The sequence below is a fragment of the Cervus elaphus genome, chromosome 15, assembly GCF_910594005.1.
Source record: "Cervus elaphus chromosome 15, mCerEla1.1, whole genome shotgun sequence".
In the NCBI taxonomy this organism is placed as follows: Eukaryota; Metazoa; Chordata; class Mammalia; order Artiodactyla; family Cervidae; genus Cervus; species Cervus elaphus.
The window spans coordinates 66535847-66558152 of NC_057829.1; the positions used below are offsets into that span (position 1 = coordinate 66535847).

Genomic DNA, 22306 nt, shown 5'->3' on the forward strand with positions numbered 1-22306 from the left:
CTTGTGAGATTGACTTCATCCTTCTCTTAGGAAATTTACAGAGTGGTTGGGGAGCCCAAAGGACAATCAGGTGACAAAGACTGGATGAAACATGATTCTGCACTGAGTTGTGTGGTTCAGTTTGGCTGGAATGGTGGTTCTAAACTGAGGGCAATTTCCCCCCCTCCCCTTGGGACTTTTAGCAATGTTTAGACATTGTTGATTGTCGTCACAACAAGCAGCCCGTGGTGGAATGGGGTGTCGATGCTGGCATCTAGTGAATAGTGTCCAGGGATGCTACTTAACATCCTATAATGCACAGGAGGGTCCCTGTAGCAAAGAATTCAGTTCAGTTCAGTTTAGTCACTCAGTCATGTCTGACTCTTTGCAACCCCATGAGCGGCAGCACGCCAGGCCTCCCTGTCCAGCATCAACTCCCGGAGCTCACCCAAACTCATGTCCATTGTGTCTGTGATGCCATCCCACCATCTCATCCTCTGTCATCCCTGAATTATCTGACTCCAGATGTCAGTACAGCTGTCCCTCAGTATTCACAAGAGTTTGGTTCCAGAAGCCCTGCAGATAAGCAAAATCTGAGGCTGCTCAAGTCCTCCATGTAAAATAACTGTGTACCCTTGGCTTTCAGCATATGTAGGTTCTGCATCTGTGGATACAGCTCGTCTGGGATTGATCCTGCAGGTACCTAGGGCTGATGAGCCAAGGTGGAGACAGGATGGGCGGAAAATGACTGCTGCATAGTGCCTGGCACTCTGCTCAGGAGGCAGTCACAAGCCACAGGCCTCAGGGCGGGTGAACTGAGATATCTTAACAAAGAGGAAGGAAGTAGGGGTACTTTTTCCTGCTGCTTTCTAAGCAATATGCATTATCTGCCCAGAAGTTTAGAATCTTATCATCTTGGTTGCCCCAATCAGCAGAAACTATGCCTTCTTAAGGACAGGTTTAGAGTTCATTTTTTATGGCCAGTAGATAAGATCAAACCCTTTTGGAACTGATATTTTATCTCTGAAAAATCTGTACAACCACCCCCAGAAGGGTAGAATCTCAGAATTGCCCAAATATCAATAACTTTATATGGGTTAAAGAACAATTGTTTAGTCACTCAGTCATGTCCAACTGTTGTGACCGCACACAGATATATATATGCTTTCATATATTATTTCCCTCTTAATACACGTAACACACCTATCTTATGTGGATTGTGATTCTGTTTCTCTGGTAGTGTGTGCTGAGCCTTACAGAAGGTAAACCACTTGTCCAAGGTTGATCAGCTAGCTAGGGAAATGGTTATTAACATTTATTTGTTTTTGGTTTTTTATTTTGCTCGTTTGGTTGATTTGTTTTGTTGTAAAATTTTTAAACCCAGGCATTCTGATTCCAAAGCCTGGTGTTTTCCTTGCTATGTACTGGTGTCTATAAAAGTGGAGTTGGATTAATGCATTGCTCCTGCCGGGGCATATTTTCTGAAGTTTATCTAGGTGGCCCAGGTACCAGATGAGACACGTGTCTCTGAGTGCCCTTTTGATTTTACTCTGTGGAAGATTATCAGGCGCATTGCATCTACTGAATAATGCCACTGCACTTAATGAACGTGGACCTGGCACAAAGGATAAATAAAGCACCGTGCTTACTTCCTAGAAATCACACTCTAATGCAGTAGTTCTCAAATGCATAAAAATCACCTAGGAGTGGGGTGATTAGAATATAGATTCAGTAGGTGTGGGGCCAGGGCCCAGGAATCTTCATTTCTATTAAGTTCCCCAGGTAATTCAGACCTGGTAATATCTAGCCACACTTGGAGATTTTCCACCTCAACTTGGCCCACATGCCTCACCCCCTTCCCTGCACTTGAGTAGCTTGGATATAACTATAAGACAGTGTGCTAAGCCTGAAACAGAGGATCCCCAGTGACTAGGACAGCAGAGGGTGGAAATAATCAGGCTTGGGGAGCGGGATGGGCATGGGAGGCTTTCCTGAGAAGGTGCTACTTGATCTGTGTCTCGAAGGATGAGTAAGAGTTTACCAGACACATGAGCTGGGGAATGAGCATTCCAGACAGATCAGGTCGGGAGTGTTGTTTTTGTCTTCTCTTGTAGATGATAAGACACTGTCTTCCATGAGTCTGGGTATTAGGTGTGCCTGAGATAAGACAAAGATCTTGCTTCAGCAAGTATTGGTGTCCTTTATGACACAGAGAAGGAAGGAAAGCATGAGGGGCCTCAATCCAATAATGAGTGTGGCATGAATTCAGTGTCTATAAAGGGAAGCTAGGCCTTGTTGTTGTTTAGTTGCTAAGTTTCATCCTGCACCTCTGACTCTTTTGCAGTCCTCATGGACTGTAGCCCACTAGGCTCCTCTATCCATGGGATTTCCCAGGTGCGAATACTGGAGTGGGTAGCCATTCCCTTCTCCAGGGCAATCTTCCCAACCCAGGGATTGAACCCATGTCTCTGCATTGGCAAGCAGATTCTTTACCACTGAGCCACCAGGGAAGCCTTAGGCTGAGTTAGTTCTTCCAGTTAAGGGACAGTTAAGACAACCCCCTGGAAGTTACAGGGTTGACTAGAGAATAGTATTTTTGTGCTTATTGGGGCTGAAGTTCTGAAGAGAATCACCTGCTGTACTTCTGGGCTATGGCACCACATGGAACATTTTAGGTATAACATGTAGTTGAGCATGCCATCCCTTCTTTATCTGGCAAGATCAGAAAATGAGTTTTCTGGTTACGGGGGAATCTATCCTGTCCACCTAGCAGATGGATTACTGATTTTCAAAGAACAAGATTACAACAGAAAGTTCTTGGTCTGCTGATTTGAATGAATTCTATTTCATGTTTAATTCAGAAGGTATTGATTTTATAATGCTGGAAATTCTTGTGACCAACATCTCTATCTGAAAAGCATTGAGCACCTGTTCCACTCAAAGCATATCGTGGATACAGAGGGGTAAAAAGTTTATCCCCGTCCTCACAGGTAGGGGGCGTAGAACAAGGTCACAGATGATGGACCTTTAGGCAGGTGGCGGTGAGTGACAGTAGGAGTGGAGTGGTACGGTTCAGAGGTGTGGAAAGGTGGCTTTTGCAGGTGGTCCTTTGCACAGTCCAGTGGTCTCAGTTGTTGCACAGTAGGTGTGTGGAAGGACCAGTGTGAGTTCTAATTGCTAGAATGCAGCCTAGATCCATCAGGACAATAATTTATATTCTGCACCTCGAATGTTGCCTTTCTCTAGGATCATTGTCCCCTGAGATGTCCTCAGTGATGAAGTGTGATGATCCCTGGTACTGAAATAAGTCATCCCCAGTGAAGCTGCAGTGGGTCTGGGGCCCGTTCAGGCATGGGGCCCTGCCCAGGTTGGAATGTATGCGGTAGAGGCACAGGGGGTGTTTACTGTTTTTGTTTTTTTTTTTAAGATTCATCTGTTTATTAGCCACACTGGGTCTTCGTTGCTGCACAGGCTCTCTCCAGTGGGGCTGAGCCTGGGCTACTCTTCGTTGTGGTGCATGGGCTTTCTAGAGCACAGGCTCAGTAGTTGTGGCGCAGGGACTTAGCTTCCCTGCATCATGTGAGATCTTCCTGGAACAGGGATCAGACCCATGTCTCCTGCACTGGCAGGTGGATTCTTAACCACTAAACCACCAGGGAAGTTTTGTGTTAGGCCCTTGTGTGGCCTGATGCTGAATATGACAGAGTAGCCAGAGTGTTGAACCCTGGTTACTCCCTGGACACTGTCAGAAATCTTCGGGACTCCCAAGGACAGCACTGAAATGTTGTGATGGAGCTGCAAGTGGGGAGGGCATGCCCAGGGAGAGGGCTGAGGGAATTTGCTAACTTCTAATTTAACCCCTATGCTGCCGGGCATGATACTTTGATTATTTCATCATGACAGCCCAGGAGGTAGGAGTTCTTATCTCCTTTCTCCTGTGAGGCAACTGAAACTAAGAAGTTAACTCTTCGAGATCACAGAGCTCCAGTGTGGCGGTGGTAACTCTGGAGGCGCATGTCTTCAGTGTTGTCCTGCTCTTGCATGTCATAGGGAGTGTTTCTGCACCAAATCTGCTGCCAGACCGCCTCCCCACGGCCCTGTTCCTTGTCTGGGTTGAGTGTCCCAGTCACCATTACCCTCCTGTGTGGGCTTCTTTATCCTTGATACCAGGTTTAGGACATAGTAAGTGAGACTCTGCTGGAAGGGGACTGGCTTTATATGATGCAGCAGACACCAGGGCAGCACTCGTTTGTACTACCAGAGGTGGAAGCTAAAACTCGTAATGGAACTGATTGTAAAAATCTGTGAATACTACAAGCGAGAACTCCGTAGAACACCTCAGTTCCCTACTGTCACCTAACAGAAAGGGTGTTTCTCATCCAAGCCTTTCACGTGACTTTATAAAACACCCCCACCCCCCAACCATCTCTGTTGCAAGAAGGTGCTGTTTTAGAGGAATGTGCTTGCTTTTTATCACATTCCTGTTATCAAAGCAAAGAGAAACCAGCAGACTGGACAGTAACTCAGTGGAAAAGAAGACTGTATCTGCTGATTTTGACAGTGTTATCCAGAGTGGGGCCAAAGAAAACATTCACTGCCTCCAGTAATATCCCTGAGTTTGATCCACCCCCTCCCACCCCTTTTCCTTGAAGAGGTAAATTTTAGTCCAGGAAAAGAGTAATATGGGACTACTTGGGGCAAATAAAAACCAAACTGCTATGAAATTTCTTTCCCCTCCCTGACTCCCCAACACCTGGATGACAGTTCCTCCTTGGCACTAACCTTGATTCTGTTTGTGGATGTGTGGCGATGGTGAGCTGAAACAGTCCTGCAAATTTGACCTGGTTTAGCCATTTCTGTTCTTGCTCTGTAGCCGTTGCCCCTCTGGGAACGGCTCAACTGGACTTGAGCTGGACCTACCTCAGGAGAGGCGTCTGTTGCCGAAAATGGAGATTCAATCTGAAGTCACTTGCTTGACCTGTCTTGTTCTTGTAACAGAAAGAGATAGGAGGGGCAGTGGTAGAAAATACACATCTCAGGAGAGAGGGAGACAGGCCTTGAAGACCAGCGGCTGGAGTGTGACACAGTGACTTCTTTTCCTGCAAGTGGTGAATTGTTTGCTGGGACTGAGTTGCAAAGAATATGTTGGTTCCCTTGGGCATTGCATCAAGGGGTTCAAAGTATTCTTTATTGTTTGGTTCTCTTGCTTAACACACATGTTCTCAGGAGCTTCTACTGAACTGTGACGGATGGTCTCGTTCTTCATTTCAATTATTGCACAGCTTATCCTATGGTTTTCTTCAAGATTTGGAAATCCTTGGGTCCCTGCAGGCAGTGGTGTGAATACCTATGGCCTCCCACTCCTTGGGGTGTGGTTCTGGAGTGTGTTGAGGAAGCCTTGGATAGGCTGGAATGGGCTGCCAGCAAAAATAGAACGTGTAATCATTTACCTGTCTTGGGAGTTAGATTCATGGTTGATAGGCCAGGATCAGATTGTGCTTGGTTATGTAAGCCCAGAGAGCGGTGGGTTGGTCTCATCATGTGAAATTATGTTGCCACAATCCTGGCCTAACCCTTGGAGGATCCCTTTGTGCTGCTGCTTGTACAGAGTAGGTAAGAGGCATGGGGAGCATGGGGGAGGAACAGCCCGTGGGGATACTGCATCGTCAAGTCACCAGGATGAGTACTTTCTGAAGGTTTTTGTGGGTCTAATCCCTTGCTGGATTGTGAGATTTGCACTTGTGAGATTGACTTCATCCTTCTCTTAGGAAATTTACAGAGTGGTTGGGGAGCCCAAAGGACAATCAGGTGACAAAGACTGGATGAAACATGATTCTGCACTGAGTTGTGTGGTTCAGTTTGGCTGGAATGGTGGTTCTAAACTGAGGGCAATTTCCCCCCCTCCCCTTGGGACTTTTAGCAATGTTTAGACATTGTTGATTGTCACAACAAGCAGCCCGTGGTGGAATGGGGTGTCGATGCTGGCATCTAGTGAATAGTGTCCAGGGATGCTACTTAACATCCTATAATGCACAGGAGGGTCCCTGTAGCAAAGAATTCAGTTCAGTTCAGTTTAGTCACTCAGTCATGTCTGACTCTTTGCAACCCCATGAGCGGCAGCACGCCAGGCCTCCCTGTCCAGCATCAACTCCCGGAGCTCACCCAAACTCATGTCCATTGTGTCTGTGATGCCATCCCACCATCTCATCCTCTGTCATCCCTGAATTATCTGACTCCAGATGTCAGTACAGCTGTCCCTCAGTATTCACAAGAGTTTGGTTCCAGAAGCCCTGCAGATAAGCAAAATCTGAGGCTGCTCAAGTCCTCCATGTAAAATAACTGTGTACCCTTGGCTTTCAGCATATGTAGGTTCTGCATCTGTGGATACGGCTCGTCTGGGATTGATCCTGCAGGTACCTAGGGCTGATGAGCCAAGGTGGAGACAGGATGGGCGGAAAACGACTGCTGCATAGTGCCTGGCACTCTGCGCAGGAGGCAGTCACAAGCCACAGGCCTCAGGGCGGGTGAACTGAGATGTCTTAACAAAGAGGAAGGAAGTAGGGGTACTTTTTCCTGCTGCTTTCTAAGCAATATGCATTATCTGCCCAGAAGTTTAGAATCTTATCATCTTGGTTGCCCCAATCAGCAGAAACTATGCCTTCTCAAGGACAGGTTTAGAGTTCATTTTTTATGGCCAGTAGATAAGATCAAACCCTTTTGGAACTGATATTTTATCTCTGAAAAATCTGTACAACCACCCCCAGAAGGGTAGAATCTCAGAATTGCCCAAATATCAATAACTTTATACAGGTTAAGGAAGAATTGTTGTTTAGTCACTCAGTCATGTCTGACTGCTGTGACCCCACTAACTATAACCCACCAGTCTCCTCTGTCCATGTGATTTTCCAGGCAAGAATACTAGTATGGGTTGCCATTCCTTCTCCAGAAGATTTTCCCAGCCCAGGGATGGAACCTGCATCTCCTGCTTGACAGGCAGATTCTTTTTTTTTTTTTTCAAAGCTTTTAAAATAGACATATTTAATGTACAGGATTGTATTCCAGGTAAACACAGGCTTCTTATACTGATGAATATTTAATTGCAAATATGAATACCCTAAATTACACTTCTATATAAAGGAGAAACTTCAAATTCTGTTCTTTAGGAAGACATGGAAGGCAAGTAATAACTTAAGAGAAGTTATTGCCATTTCTCCCCTTTCCATGGCTGATCTAACATTTTACATGGATTAGTTACAAAAGGAAATATTAGGTTCCATTGAATTTAAGTACAAGATACAGCTAAAATTTATCACTGAGAGTTTCTATGAGTGTGAATAAATAAGTTAATTAAATATTAGGTTCAAGGCAGATTCCAAAACTAACTGAAGTATGACCAAAAAAATGGTATATATACCTAATAGTCAGTTAATATAATCTTTGCAATTCAGTATGTTCCAGGCTTCCTTTTCTATGCCAGTGAGATGCTTCCTTTTTGTCCAATGTCTTCCATTGCTGGGCTCCAAGACATTAAACTCTTTAACATCATCAAGGATTTATCTTAGAAACAAACAACTTCTTTCTTCTTTCTAAAGGTCATGGTTGTTTTTTCTGCTACTTGCTTCTTTCAGCTAGTCATTAACTTCTTAGTGTGAGAAAAAAGTTACTGGGCAAGAACAAGCAGTCTGTGTTGGCTGTCCCACAGTGTGGTGACTGGTTAATAAAGAAGACACCCACTTAACCTTTGTGTCATTTCATTTTATCCAAAGAGTAAGACAAAAAGGTCAAGGTTACAAAGGACTCACGACCAAGGTACAACTTTTACAAATATCTTTGAACGGCCAAGGAAAGCTTTACTTCTTCAGTCATGCCCCCAAATGAGTTCTTAATGAACCAAGAATCCCTTCCCACCCATTACAGACCTCTAATCACAGATGCTTCAAAGATTAGTTCAATATAAAGCACAGATGCTTCAGGAGAGTGGACTAAAAAAGAGGAGGATGTGGAATATAAGAAAGTGTGAACAAACAAACCCTCCCAAAAATATAGTGTTCACTAGGATTAAGGATATCATCGATATAAATCCCGTACCAGTCCACCTTGAGAAACTCCTTTTTCTATTGAGAAATCAAGATATTTTCAATCGTTTGCTTTCCTTTTCCACATTCTCTCTGATACTCTGGAGTTTTCTGGAGTTCTGGATCAGGAACACCAAGCCCTCCCTAAAATCACTAGCCCCATGGTCTCTGCCAACATTTTCAAGTTCATCAAACAAAGACAATGTCTGTTTGAGTTTGGCCTGAACGTTTTTTTGCTCTTCTAATTCTGCAAGAAGGGCCTGCTTAGTGCACAATTCAGTCTTATACTTCTCCTGTAACTGTTCAATTTCTTTTTGGAGAAGGTGGAATTCTTTCTCACTGTAAGAATGTGTCTCCTGAGATTTATCTTCTGGAAGCAAGACATTTGGGGGAATCCGCAAAATCAACTGTAAGAAGAGCTGCTCCATTTTGCCAAAAAGGTTATCAAAACGTCCTTTCATGAAGCAAAGAAACTCTTCTGTGCACTTGCGAATCTGGACTGCACTAATCGCACAGTCTGGGATGCCATCCAGCTTCTTTAGAATAACCTGTTCAACAGCCTGCATCACCTCAAACAGGTAGTCTTGAAAGGCAATGTAAATCCTAAGCATGCAAGTCTGCGGTGTGAAGCCAAAGAACTGGGCCTCATAGGCCATTGGATCAACAGATATCTTGGTGGGTTTTTTTTTTGTTTGTTTTGCTTTGTTAATTTTGATTGTGAACAACCCAAGCGACTATGAGAGTGATGAATTCAACAGGCAGATTCTTTACCTTTGAGCCTCCTGGGAAGCCCTAAAGAACAATTAGGCTACGCTTATTTTAATAACAATCCATATTTCAAGCTGGATGCCTACTGCTGTGGTCCTTGTTGTTGTTCAGTCACTCAGTTGTGTCCAGCAGTTTGTGAATCCATGGACTGCAGCACGCCAGGCTTCCCTGTCCTTCACCCTCTGCTGAAGTTTGCTCAGACTCATATCCAGTGTCGGTGATGCCATCCAAACATCTCATCCTCTGTTGTCCTCTTCTCCTCCTGTCTTCTATCTTTCCCAGCACCAGGGTCTTTTCCAATGAGTCGGCTCTTCGCATCAGATGGCCAAAGTATTGGAGCTTCAGCTTCAGTATCAGTCCTTCCAATGAATATTCAGGATTGATTTCCTTAGGATTGACTGGTTGGATCTCCTTGCAGTCCAAGGGACTCTCAAGAGTCTCCTCCATATCACAGTTCGAAGGCATCAATTCTTTGGCACTCAGCCTTTTTAATTGTCCAGCTCTCATATCCATACATGACTACTGGAAAAACCATAGCTTTGACTATATGGACCTTTGTAAGCAAAGGAATATCTCTGCTTTTTAATACTCTGTCCAGGTTTGTCATTGCTTTTCTTCCAAGGAGCAAGCGTCTTTTAATTTCACGGCTGCAGTCACCATTCACAGTGATTTTGGAGCTCGATAAAATAAAATCTGTCACTGTTTCCATTGTTTCCCCATCTGTTTGTCATGAAGGGATGGGACTGGATGCCACGATCTTTTGAATGTTGAGTTTTAAGCCAGCTTTTTCACTCTCCTCTTTCACCTTCATCAAGAGACTCTTTAGTTCCCCTTCACTTTTCTGCCATTTGGGTGGTGTCATCTGTATATCTGAGGTTGTTGATATTTCTGCTAGCACTCTTGGTTCCAGCTTGTGCTCATCCGGGAGGGCATTCCACATGATGTACTCTGCATAGAAGTTAAATAAGCAGGGTGACAATATTCAACCTTGACGTACTCCTTTCCCAATTGTGAACCAGTCTGTTGTTCCATGTCCAGTTCTAACTATTGCTTCTTGACCTGCATTATAGTCTATCTTTGATAACAGAAAAGGGGGATACTAAATTTCCCTTCTTCTAAATCTGGTGTCTCTTAATCTTTAGATGTCAAGTCTTAAACTTCAGAAAGTTCTTTAAAGTTATTCAATATTTTGAGGAAAGCGTCTGGATTCTGAAGATTTTAAAAAGTCTTGTATCTGTTCACTGAGGGTAACATTTTTAATGTCACCCTTTGTTGAGGTGGAAGCCAGTATTTTCCCTGAACTTTTTACTGGCAGTAAATCTCTGGTACTGGTCTCTAGTGGAGGAGGGCACGGTAACCCACTCCAGTTTTCTTGCCTGGAGAATCCCATGGACAGAGGAGCCTGGCGGGCTACAAGCCACAGGGTCGCAAGGAGTCAGACGTGACTGAGTGACTGAGCAATGGTCTGTAGACAGGCAGGCACACAACTGATAAGTCCCATTGTTATTAATATTTCTTTTGCCCCCAACAAAAGCCTGGTGCAGTGGGATGGCACTACTGAGGAAAAAATAGGTTAAATTTAGAATTTTGCTTAAAGTGAAGAAGGGCTCTGAGATTCCACGTGTCCTTCACTGTCCAGTGAAACTGCAGTGAATCTTTCTCAAAGTACATCAGCAGCAAGTTAACATGCACCTTCACTATTCCATAGCCCCTTGAAAACTGCACCTCTTTTTGGGCAAAGTGATTATTTGATTTGATCAAGAGCCATATTCAAGGTAAAACAATGACTTTCATGAGCTAGAGCCCAGTCATGGAAAGAATACTGAACCAGAAGTCAGAAGATCAGAGTTTTGACAGTCTCAATTCTATCATCTGCAGCCTTAGGCTAGTGGTAACACTTCTGATGTCTTGTTGGGTGCTGGCTGACAGGCTCAAAGGTGAGGCTGACTGTTAAAGAAATTTGAAAAGCTTTTGAGTCCTGTAAAAATGTGTAGTGTGTAAACTGACTAGATATATGGGTGTTGTGTATATAACCATCATTGCTTCAAATTATGACCCTGAAGCTTTACCACATTATTAAAAAAAAAAAAAAAAAAAGGATGAATTCTGTTCATTGAACTGTATTTGAGGCACAAAATGATCCTGAATGTTTTAGGAAGATTTTCAGCAATGAGAACTGAAACAGAAGCTTTGTTTTTTAATCTAACAGTTTGCCAATTACAAAGTTCTTCATAGGTAAAGTCCATGTCTTATCTGTCATTTTTGTGCCTGTCAGCATCCAGCATGAAAGTTTAGGATAACTGCTAATCATTCAGTTTTTTTCCCACTGAAATTCAGGCTTTAGATCCAGAAAACTAGTTCTAGCTGGGTGATCACTCTGAATCTCGGTTTCCTGGTTTACTATAAAAAGAGAGGAATATGTTAAATGGGTAACAACACCCACCAGATGCTTGATGCCAGCCAGGCACCAGGCAGAACTTGGTTCTCTGTCTCATTTCCTGAGTGCTGTGGCTGGAGGTTTTCCTGACTGCCTAGAGGTATTCTCCTCAGTCAGTGAAGAGGGACCCTCCTCTTTGTCTACGTACCTGTTTTACATGGGCATGTGTAAGATGTAGCTGGAGCCTCAGTCTAGAGAGTTCAGATGTCTGCCATTTATATTTGGGCCTCTGAGCAGGCCTTAACCTCAGAGTGAGAGGATGAATGGGGTATTACTGAACTTGAGAGCAGGAGGAGCTCATCAGATGCCCACAGGGGCTAGTCAGTGACATGCTTGAGTCAAGCAGATGGGGTTTTTGTACAGTAGGGGTTTAGGGAGGCTGAGGTGGAGCTAGAGGCCATGTATGTATGTGACCCTATCTAATATGGCCCCGGGATTTTCAGAAGCTGGAAATCAGAATTTCTGTATGAATCCTTTTCATTTTAAGATGTTGACAGTTAATTTCTTTTTTTTTTTTTAATTGTAAAACAAATGTACCACATGGATATAGAACTCAGTAGTGGGCCCTTTGTGGCCCATGGGCCAGCAGTTTGTAATCCCTGCTTTCAAACAGGAGGGACAGTGATACAGCTAATACAGAAGGAAAGGACTTGCCCTCCTGACCAGCTGTGGAGACACTATAGTAGAATTGCCTTCCTGCTCTGTCTGAGTGCCACTTGCTTTGTCACATGCTACCTGCTATTTTGTCCCTCAGCTTTGCACCAGCTCTTGCTGAAGATGATGGCATACTTCTCGGTGCATTTATTCTATGGCAGAAGACGCCAGTGATGAGGGATTGCCAATATACCTCAAGAGAGAACTGTTTTTCCTTGTGAGTATCCGGGGGTGAAATAGTGGCAGGTTAACCTAGTATCCTGAACCTCTTACCTGCTGCTTACACCGCATAGGGCACCTCCCCACAGTCTTCATGCCTCCACCAGCCTTTCATTCACAGCGGCCACCCCACCACGGCCATTCCCCTCACATCATCAGTACCCAGTATAATTGACTCCAAATTGACTCCAAAGCACTTATGAGTCTCTGAAATGTTCATTTGTCAGCCCTCACTAGAATTTTAAGTTTCATGAGGCCAAGGAGCCTGAGGGTCCAAGGAGAGTGAGTGAGTGGCACATAGCAGGTGTTCAATAAAATACTTGTTGAAAGAAATGAGTGAACAAATGAATGAGCTGCTCAGGGAACTTTGGAGAAAAAACTGTTTTATGCGCATCCCTGCCAGGGCTGCAGGCTGGGAAAGAAGGCAGAGTGGGCGGGGAGGAAGAAGGAGTGGTGGGAGAGGGTGGGGGAGCTCCTCTAATTCTGTGGGGTGGGGTCACATAGGGTGGAGTCATGAGGTGCTACCCTCAGCCTGGGCTTCCTTCCAGGCCTGGCGCACCTCGATCTTCACCTTGAAAGGTTTGATCTGCAAGACGAGACTGGCATTGCCCTCCAGACAGGGTAGCTTCCCATCATCCGGGATCTCCAGGTTGAACCTCTGCAGCAGCCGGGACATGAAGAGGAAGAGCTCCTGGCGGGCTAGCATCTCACCTACGCAGGAGCGGGGTCCTGCTCCAAAGGGCAAGTAGCTTAACGATGGCGAGATGAGTTGCGTCCCTGTGGGGTCCAAGAAGCGCTCTGCGGACATGGGGAGGCATCAGCTGGTAGCCAGGGCCCGTGTCAGTAGAGTAGGGGGAGCACAAGGCCCTGCCTGGGGAGCCCCAGTCTGAGAAGGTGGACAGCCTTCTTTGGGGGGCAATCTTAGGAGAGATAAATGTCCTGCTCTCAGGTAGCCCTTAATCACACAGAGAAGATGGAATATTCAGGAAGGATGAAAAGGTGTATTAAACAGGTGAAAATGGCATCATCCAAGAGGAGAGGGGGCTGACTTCACAGGAGACGTATGACTATAGGTCTTCTTAGGAGAGGAGGCTTGAGTTGGTGGAAGGAGAATGGGAAACCCAGCTGTGAAGAATCTGGGTAAGTGTAGGGTAGGCTGGGGGTGTCAACAGGTCCATGTAGTGGGAGTCAGGAGTCTTCTAGTAGGAAGCCTGGCAGAAGGGAAGCAATGCTGGAGAGGTGGGCACAGAGCAGGCGGCATGGCCTGGGAGGGAAGGACAGAAGAGGGACTCACCGGGCATGAACAGGTTGGGCTGGTGCCACTCCTTCTCGTTGTGATGCAGTGCCCACAGGTTGACCACAACGTCTGTGCCCTTGTCAATGGTAAAGTCGCCAATGCTGCCCCAGAGAGGGAGAGGAAAAGAGGGTCTGGAGTATTGTCCTTCCCCACCTGCTCTGCCCCAAGGCTGCGTGGTCCCTACCCTGGGGAAAAGAGTCCTTGGCTCCCTCATGCCCACTCCCGCATCTTCTCCTCAGCTTCTACCAGAATGAATATGAATCCCGCACTCTATTCCCGACTAGCACTTAGTATCAACACTGTGGGTCTGTTAGGGTCTTGGGTGTGCATACTGGGCTGGTGCGTGTGAGCGTGAGCGTGAGTGTGTGTGTGTGCGGCTTTTGGATTGGGTCGGAGCATGAGTCTCCCAGGCAGCAGGCAGCTTCTGAGGGAGGTCAGGTCGATGGGTCGGTGGGTGTCAGTGGGTATAGACACACTCGTCAGGAGGGTCGTGGGTAGGATGATCGGTTGTCAGTGATTGACTGTAGGTTCACCAGCCAGCTGGAGGGGTCAGATCCTGGAGGGGGGACCAGGTGGGTGGATGTCCTGGGAGGGATGGCACACCTGGAGTCAATGATAGCTTTGTGGGGGATCAGCATAGGGGCCACAGGGCGGATTCGGAGCACCTCTCGGATGGTCGCCTCCAGCAGGACAAGGCGGTTCCGGTCACTGATGTTTGGGGTGCGACTGAAACCTATATTCTGGTCAATGTCATCCTGGATCCTCTTCTTCAACTGAGGGCCAGAACAGGGTGGATGTTACCTGGGTGTATCAGCCTAGGAGAAGCAAGGGCTTAGAAGAATCCTACTGTTACATCCAAAAGGGCCCAGACCCAGCCCAGCGGTGGCTCTGCAACCCCAGCTTTGCTTGCAGAAGATGGGGCAGCTCCGCCCAAGGACCAGAGCCAACCACTGCTTGGGCAAAGGGGGCAACAGCCCAGTCATCCTGCAAAGAAATCCCAGGGGTATTGCCTCTCCCTTTCTCTGGAGCAGAGGTGAGTGTGTCTGGGGTCAAGAGTGCTTGGGAAAGCTCGGGTAGAGAGAAACTCACTGAAGGATGGTGTAGCAGGTAGGCCACGATCCACTTTATCACAGAGGTGCTGGTCTCCACACCAGCCCCGAAGATGTCCCCTATGGTAGCGAGCATGTGTCTATTTGAAAGCAGCTTTGAATCCTGGTCTGGGCCAGCGTTGTTATTGTCTGCATTCACCTTGGCTTGGATCAGTATGTGCAGCAAGTTAGTGATGGAGTCACTGCTGAAGTTCTCCTGGTTGGGGGAGATTGGGAGATTATGATGAGGAAGGAGCCCCATCTGCAAGCCCTGCCATACTCTCACCCAGACTGTAGACACAAAGGCTCCTCCCACTTGGAAATGAGGGAGTGGAGTGAGGCTAGTCAGGACCCATGAACTTGAGGAAGTGGAGAAAACACTGGGCCCTCTTTAAATTTGCGGGGTGGATGGGTCCCTTCCAGGATCCTCTTCAGTTCCTCACTTCTCTATTCCTATTTATTAGTTAAGTCAGTTTTTATTGAGCACCTACTACATGCCAGGCTCTCTGCTAGGTGCTGGAGATCCTACACTGTCCCAAATGGACCCAACCCTGCTCTCCTGCCGCTTTCCACCTAACTCGTCCTCTCTTCTGCCCTATCACCTACCTGACATTTTTCAAGGATTTCATTCAGCAATTCATTTCGCGTTTGAACACAACCCTTCATCTTTTCCATAGCTTTGCTGGGGAAAATCTGCAAAGTGGAAATGTTAGATTCTACCTGTCCGTCCCTGGCAAGTTCCCACTCTAACCCCAACCTTCAGCCAGAATGGAAGGCAGCATAGGGACCCAGAATGGGGCCATCAGTGACAACCAGGACAATTCCAAACAAGGGAGAAAGGAGTCACCTCCACTTCCCCTTCCCCCTTCAGTCAAACATCTAGCGCTGACTGAGACTTTACTCAGTAGTAACACAGACTTGAGTCTCAAGCCGTGATTAAGTTCCTTAACTTTTTGAAGCCTGTATTTCATCTGCATGGGGATAATAAAGCCCACTTCCAAAGGGAACGCATGATGAATGCCTGTGGAGCTTTGGTACTGGCACATGGCATTTCCCAGTTGCTCAGCGGGTAAAGACTCTGCCTGCAATGCAGGAGACGTGGGCTCAATCCCTGGGTTGGGAAGATGCCCTGTAGAAGGAAATTGGCAACCCACTCCAGTGTTCTTGCCTGGGAGATCCCATGGACAGAGGAGTCACGCTGGTACCAGTTCGTGGGGTCGCAAGAGTCAGACACGACTGAGTGACTAAACAATACCACCTAAAACATTATCATCAGTATTAAAATGCATATGTTAGAAGCTAAACCTATTCTGTAGAGAAGCAGCAAGGTCTTGAAGAGTGAGAGGAGGTAGAGGTCACTGTGATTGAGGTAGTCAGAAAAAAATGTGGGTCTGGAGTGAACTGTAAGAGGAAAGAACTGGGGATGCTGTCAGGGTCTGCTGAGGTCTGCCCATAGGGCCTCGCCACATCCTCACCTTCAGCACAGGGAATATGTCCAAGAGAAGTTCCTTGCTCAGAACCTCCAGGATGCCATCATTGACATTTTGTATGGCCTTCAGGGCAGGATCCTCATTCTTGAAGGAGAAGTTGAAGCAGATAAAGCTGATTATGTTGGTCACCGCCAGAGAGAGAGGCTCGGACAGATCTATGGATTCTCCATGCTGGGTGGCCAGGAAATCACACAGCACATTGGCTTCCTGATTAACTGAGGGGAGAGAGGGGTGTAAGGGTGGGCATTGAGCCATCCCTTCACCCCCGTCTCCACCAGTTCCATCTTAATCTAAGACAGAGAGCAGATGGCCAGTAGATGGCAGCGGTAGCCAAGAAAATGTGGAAAGGAGGTACCCAGCGGGGTGGTGGGGGGGAGAACCCTCCCCCTCCCCAACCCTCTTCAAGCTCCTGCAGCCCAGGGCCAGCCAGGCACTCACTGATCTTCTCTAACTTCAGGCTGCCATCCTTGAACAGGGCAAAGGCATTCAGTGCCAGCTTCCGATGCAGCTGCCAGTGGGCACCATGGTCGGCAAAGGCAATGCCCTTTTGGTTGTCTGACAGGATGTCTAGAGTGGCCTTTGGAAAGCAGGAAAGGACATAGGACATAGGACTCAGACCCCATCCACCCACCCTCACCGAGAGGAGTGAGGCTGGTACCTGTCGTGCAGCCTCCTTGTAGAGTTCCCTGCTTCACTCCACCCTGACTGCAGGGCCTTGGTAGGACAGAACCTACGGCCTAACACTCCCAGTTCCAACGGAGAGACAGAGTAAGGAGAAAGAAAGAACCCCGAATTAGATTTTCAGAGCAATGACAGGGTGAGGCAGCTGTGATGGGATGGACTCTCCAAACTTGTAGGAGCAGAGATTGAGGACACACCAGGCCCCTGGCCTTCCCTGGGTCCTCTGGGGATGGGGGCTGCTAAAGGCACAGCAGCTGAGCCCCGTTTAGTTCCCCCTTCCATTGCCAGCTGTGTGCCCACCACAGGGCCACATCAGAAGAGCGCACATGTCTTGTCCACCCAGCTTGGACTTGGGCCAAGCTGCTTCTTCCCAGAGGACCCCTAAAACTACAGAGGTCCCCCCGGACCTCCCCTCTCCTTTCCCTGGATCTGCATGCCCCATCTGACTAGCCGCCTCCTTTCTCTTTGCCCTGGAAAGAAGCCCAGCAGACGTAGGAGAGGGTAGTTGGCCCACAGACCAGGCCGACTGGCCCAAGAAAAGGAGAGTCAACCCTTGGTCTGATCAAAGATGAGCAGCCAGGCGGCCTTGCCCAGGATGTTCAGGGGAGTACTCAGCAGCCAGGTGCTGTGTCGGAGCCCGGCAGTGTTCCTGGATGACTAGCTCCCACTCCCTTCTGCTCCCAGGAGCAAACAGAGAGCTCGACAGGTTGAATCTTCAGCACCCTCCGTGAAAGTGCTCGCAGAGGTCAGCTCCCCAGGGCTGGGGCAGCTCGAGGAAGCTCCAGGGAAATAGTGATCCCAGCCCTCCAAGAATCAGGGTACTTCTCCCTCACAACTTTTTGCGGAGGACCTCAATCACTCCTTGTTTTCCATGTGAAGGCTGTTTATTGAAAACTTCTAGCACTGGGCTAAATGCTTTACATACACTCTTTCAGTGAATCATGGTAGTCTAGACTCAGAGAGCTAGACTCTTGGGCTTCCCAAGTGGCTTAGATGGTAAAGGACTTTCCCGCAATGGGTGAGACCTAGGTTCGATTCCTGGGTCAGGGAGATCCCCCAGAGTAGGAAGGGGCAAACTACTCTCGTATGGTTGTCTGGAGAGAGGAGTGTGGTGGGCTAGTCCATGGGGTCACAAAGAGTCGGTCAAGACTGAATGGCTCACACTTTCAGTTTTTCAGCTCGGAGAGATGATGTTGTAAGGGCTCCCTGACCCCCTCAAACCACCACTCCCACCCTGTCCCACCTCCAGAGAAACCCAGAAAATAAAGTCTTCCTTTAATTCTTCCTGCCTAGTTTAGAGGCTGGGTGAGATCTGAGGGGTCACTCCCCACCCACAGCCCCACCAGTCTGTGTTTGGAAGAATCACAGGTTGCTGGAACTGGAAGGAGCATTGCAGGCAGGCATGGCCTTGGCTGAAGAGCTCAACATGCCCAGGGGCTGGTGAGGGGAGGGATGAGAGGCATTGCTTACCACTTTGGGACGCCCAGAGAATTCCTTGCCCTTCTTGAGAAGCACCTCCCTGGCCAACTGGTGATTTCCAATCATCACAGTAGTCTTGGAACCCAAACGAAAGGAATAGATGGGGCCATATTTTTCCTGCAGCTTGAAGAAGTTCTCGTACTGTTGGCCACGTCTCGGGAGGAACGGCAGGCTGCCCACCAGGGGCAGGGATGGGAGGCTCCTGGGGTACTTGGCACCAGGGCGCTTGGTCCTGGACCAAAATAAATAGGCGAGGGTGAGCAGAAAGACAGTCAAGAGCACCCACATTGTGTCTGGGTGGCAGCAGGCAGGACAAACTGCTGTGGAGTGGCTTCAGCCACCTTAGGATGCAAGAAGGCCTTTTTAAGGGCTCCCCTGACCTTCACCTTGACTTTATGTTATTGCTCGCCTTGTGGAAGTTTATCCTGGCGCACAGCCAGGAGTCCTCTCCCAGAATGGGGAGGGGAGAGGAGGCTTCTTTTAAGAGCTGGCTCCACACCAGGGCAAACCCCTAGGGGAGGGGCTAGGTAAGGGCACAGACAGCTAGTCCCTGTCCCTTGCTCACTGTCCATCAACATCTCCAGAGTGGGCCAGAAGCAAATGATATCTGGGTCAGGAATCACGGCTCGGGACTCTCTGTGTGATGAAATCACAATCAACAGACAGCTATCCAGTTTTATCAGCTGAGGAAAGTGAGGCCTCCTAGGGTCAGGCTTGAATAAAGTCACAGAGATAGTGTTGGCCTGAATCCAGTTCTCTCCATTCCTTGTTTGCTGCTTTTGCCAGAGGGAGTGAACCCCTTGGGTTGACAGCAGGGGCCCTAGAGTCAGTTGGGTTTAGGCTCAAATTCTAGCTTAAACGCTAACTATATGACTTTAAAAGTTTTAGTATGTTAAAGTATACATAGCATAAAGTTTACCACTTTGAGTGTACAATTCAATGGCATTCAATATACATCACACTGTTGTATAGCCATCACCACTGTCTACTTCCAAAACTGTTTCATAACCCCAAACAGAAAGTATACCCAGGAAGCAATAACTCCCCCTCCCCCCTCCCCCCAGTCCCTGGTAACCTCTAATCTGTCTGTGAATATACCTATTTCACATATGTGGAATCATATAACATTTGGTCTTTTGGGACTGGCTTGTTTCACTAGGAATAATGTTTTCAAGGTTCATCTACTTTGTAGCATACATCAGAACTTCATTCGTTTTCTAAATATTTGTTTATTTGGTTGTGCTGGGAGTTAGTTGCAGTCCTCAAGATCTTCAATCGTCACTGCAGCATATGGGTTCTAGTTCCCTGGCCAGGGACTGAACCTGAGTCCCCTGCATTAGAAGTGTAGAATCTTAGCCACCAGACTACAAGGGAAGTCCCCTTCATTCCTTTTTATGATTGAACACTATTCTGTTAAGTGGGTATACCACCTTTTCTTTGTTCTTTCATCAGTTGATGGGCACTTCGATTGTTTCCACTTTTGGCTACTGTGAATAATGCTGCTATGGACATGGGTGTACATGTCCATAGCATGTACATAGTATCTATTTGGGTCCCTGTTTTCAATTTTGGAGGGGTAAATACCTAGAAGTGGAATCGGTGGGTCATATAGTAATTTCATGGTTACTTACCTGTTTTAAGTTTCAGTTTCCTCCTCTATAATGGGAATAACAGTGGAATATACTTTTTTTTTTTAAGTTTAATGTTTATCTATTTATTTTTAATCAGTTTATTTGCTATTGGCTGGATCCTCATTGCTGTGCAGACTTTCCTCTACTTGTGAGTAGCAGGGGCAGCTCTAGTTGCAGTGGGGAGGCTTCTCATTGCAGTGGTTTCTCTTGTGGAAAATAGGGGACGCAGGCTTCAGTAGTTGCTGCACATGGGTAGTAGTTGCGGCTCCGGGGCTCTAGAGCACAGGCTTAGGAGTTGTGGTGCGTGGGCTTAGTTGCTCCATGGCATGTGGGATCTTCCTGGATCAGGGATCAAAATATCATGTCTCCTGCATTGGCAGGCAGTTTCTTTACCATTGAGTCACCAGGGAAGCCCTGGAATATGCTTCTTAAAGCTGTCATGACTCACTGAGATAATGCATGTAAAAGTGCCTCTTGACATGAAGTGCACGCTCATTCAGTATTTACCAGAATCACTGTAGTGTCAAAATGGCCTTCCTTGTTTTTCTGAGTTCTTATTAGTATATCTTCCTAACAAACAAAATCCTTATCTTCTGCTGCACACCTTCAGTGGCTCAATCAGTATTTATCAATGATTTGATAATACTAGGTAAAGGCACAGTCACAAGAGAGTGTCAGTCATCACCAGGGTGACTCCTGGTGTCATTCATCGTAGAGGAGGTGGGTCCTCAGGCAAGTACCCGTGACCTGCTGAGTGAGACTCACAAAGGCGGGAGGTGGAATTTCTGCCCCTCTCTGGGGGTGATCTGCCAGTGTCTGTACTTTGAAGAGTACGGACTTGTATAAGGGCTGCTGGAATTAAGCAGGAAGGCGGCAGGGCAGGGAGCTCAGGAGAAAGATGAATCCACAAGGCCTTGTAAAGCAGACTGTCTCATTGCCCACTACTTCAACAGTTCAAATGTTGTTCAGACTTTTAAGGCCATTTGGAGTCAGGTATGAGCTGGAGTAGTCTTCATGAAAGCAAGGGGATTTGAGCTAAGCCTTGAAGGAGAGATTAGGGTGACTTAATAGGCAGAGGCACGGGGTGAGGGGAGGAGAGGCACTGTTGGAAGGGAGAGCAGCAGAGTCAAAATACGTGGAAGCTAGAAGAGGCACAGTGTGTGAGATGGTCTTCATTGCAGACATGACGTGGGTGTGCCAGGGGCAGTCCCTGAGAAATAAGATCTGACAGGTACATTGAATCAGGCTCTGGAGGCCTGAATTGGAAAGCTAGGGAGGGTGGGGAGCTATTCAAAGTTCCATAGCAGGAAAGTAACAAGGACACAGTGGAGGGTGAATCTCGCCTCAGTGCTAGGCAGACTGGATGAAATCTTGTATAACGTTTGATAGCTGGATAGGAAGTGGTGAGGCCTAAGATTCAAGCAGGGCCCTAAGTGGGGTCAACCAGCTGGTAGAGAAAAATGAAAGGACTTTCTGTCCCTCAAGCAAATGCCAAGGTGATTCTCTGATATTTCACATCCAAACACAAACAAGAAACAGGAATTTTTAAAAATTGTTGCTTCACATCCTTATCACTATATTATAAAAGTTATACATGATAATTACAAAAAATCTGGAGAATGCATATAGCTAAAAAATAAAAATTTCAAATATATTTTTTAACTTAATGATGCTATATATATTTTTTGGCATGGATAGTTTTCTGTTATTAAAAATTTTTCTACAGCATTATTTTTAATGGCTGCATATTATTTCATTGTCATATGTATTTAATATGTAGAACATAGTTTAACTGACCCTGTATTGTATTATTGGACATTTTAGGTTGTTTCTATTTTTGTCTTTGTTGTTGATATAAACAACACTAAGGAATAGCCTTGTGGTGAAAACTTTGGATATGACTGTTATATCTTCTTAGGATAGAACCCAAAAAAGTGGAATAGTTGGTCAAAGGCTATGGATACATATTTTTAAAGACTCTGACAAATACTGAATTATTATTAGATGCATTATATTAGTAGAATTCTTAGTATCCTGCCATTCCTAGAATACTAAGTTGATTCAGTTGTGTCCAACTCTGTGCAACCCTATGGATTATAGCCTGCCAACCTCCTCTGTCCATGGGATTCTCTAGGCAAGAATATTGGAGTGGGTTGCCTTGCCCTCCTCCAGGGAATCTTCCCGATCCAGAGATCGAGCCCATGTCTCTTATATCACCTGCACTGACAGACAAGTCCTTTACCACTAGCACCACCTGGGAAGCCCTAGAATAATACTAACTTATCCAAAGAATTGTCTTTTAATACAGAATTGGATTCTGTTTGTAATTTACTTAGGATTTTCTTTCTGTTGCATCTCTGGTCATATGAAAAAATGGGTTGTAGTTTTCTTATTTATGGATTGTCAAGTTTTACTATTGTGATTTTGCTAGTTATGTAAAGTTATTGGAGAAACTTTCAATCTTTTTCTATGTCCTAAAGCAGATTAAATAGCATGGGAATTATCTAT

The 22306-nt window shown here is 46.4% G+C and overlaps 2 protein-coding genes across 5 annotated transcripts in view; both read right to left on the reverse strand.

Annotated features, from left to right (window-relative positions):
- Positions 1-7000: 7000 nt before the first annotated feature.
- On the reverse strand, positions 7001-8969 carry LOC122708760 (protein MIS12 homolog). The gene has a single exon (XM_043925242.1). It carries the CDS (start codon positions 8708-8710, stop codon positions 8105-8107), a length of 606 nt encoding a protein of 201 aa, XP_043781177.1. The 5' UTR covers positions 8711-8969; the 3' UTR covers positions 7001-8104.
- A 3529-nt stretch (positions 8970-12498) lies between these two features.
- The window catches only part of LOC122708757 (steroid 17-alpha-hydroxylase/17,20 lyase), a 28467-nt gene continuing 18659 nt past the window's right edge, over positions 12499-22306 (reverse strand). For 2 of the 4 annotated variants that reach the window (XM_043925234.1, XM_043925235.1), the window contains 8 exons: positions 18159-18399; positions 16446-16584; positions 15993-16222; positions 15124-15210; positions 14519-14734; positions 14033-14202; positions 13427-13530; positions 12499-12930 (listed from right to left, as the gene is read on the reverse strand). In XM_043925234.1, the coding sequence (XP_043781169.1) occupies positions 12644-12930; positions 13427-13530; positions 14033-14202; positions 14519-14734; positions 15124-15210; positions 15993-16222; positions 16446-16584; positions 18159-18399 (1474 nt within the window). In that variant the 3' untranslated portion in view covers positions 12499-12643. Of the gene's footprint in view, positions 12931-13426; positions 13531-14032; positions 14203-14518; positions 14735-15123; positions 15211-15992; positions 16223-16445; positions 16585-18158; positions 18609-22306 lie in introns of those variants that run through there. The other 2 variants (XM_043925233.1, XM_043925236.1) reach the window with 2 other exon arrangements.

Coding starts and splice junctions, on each gene's coding strand:
- LOC122708760 (XM_043925242.1), bottom strand. CDS start 8,710: ATGGCCTATGAGGCCCAGTTCTTTGGCTTCACACCGCAGACTTGCATG.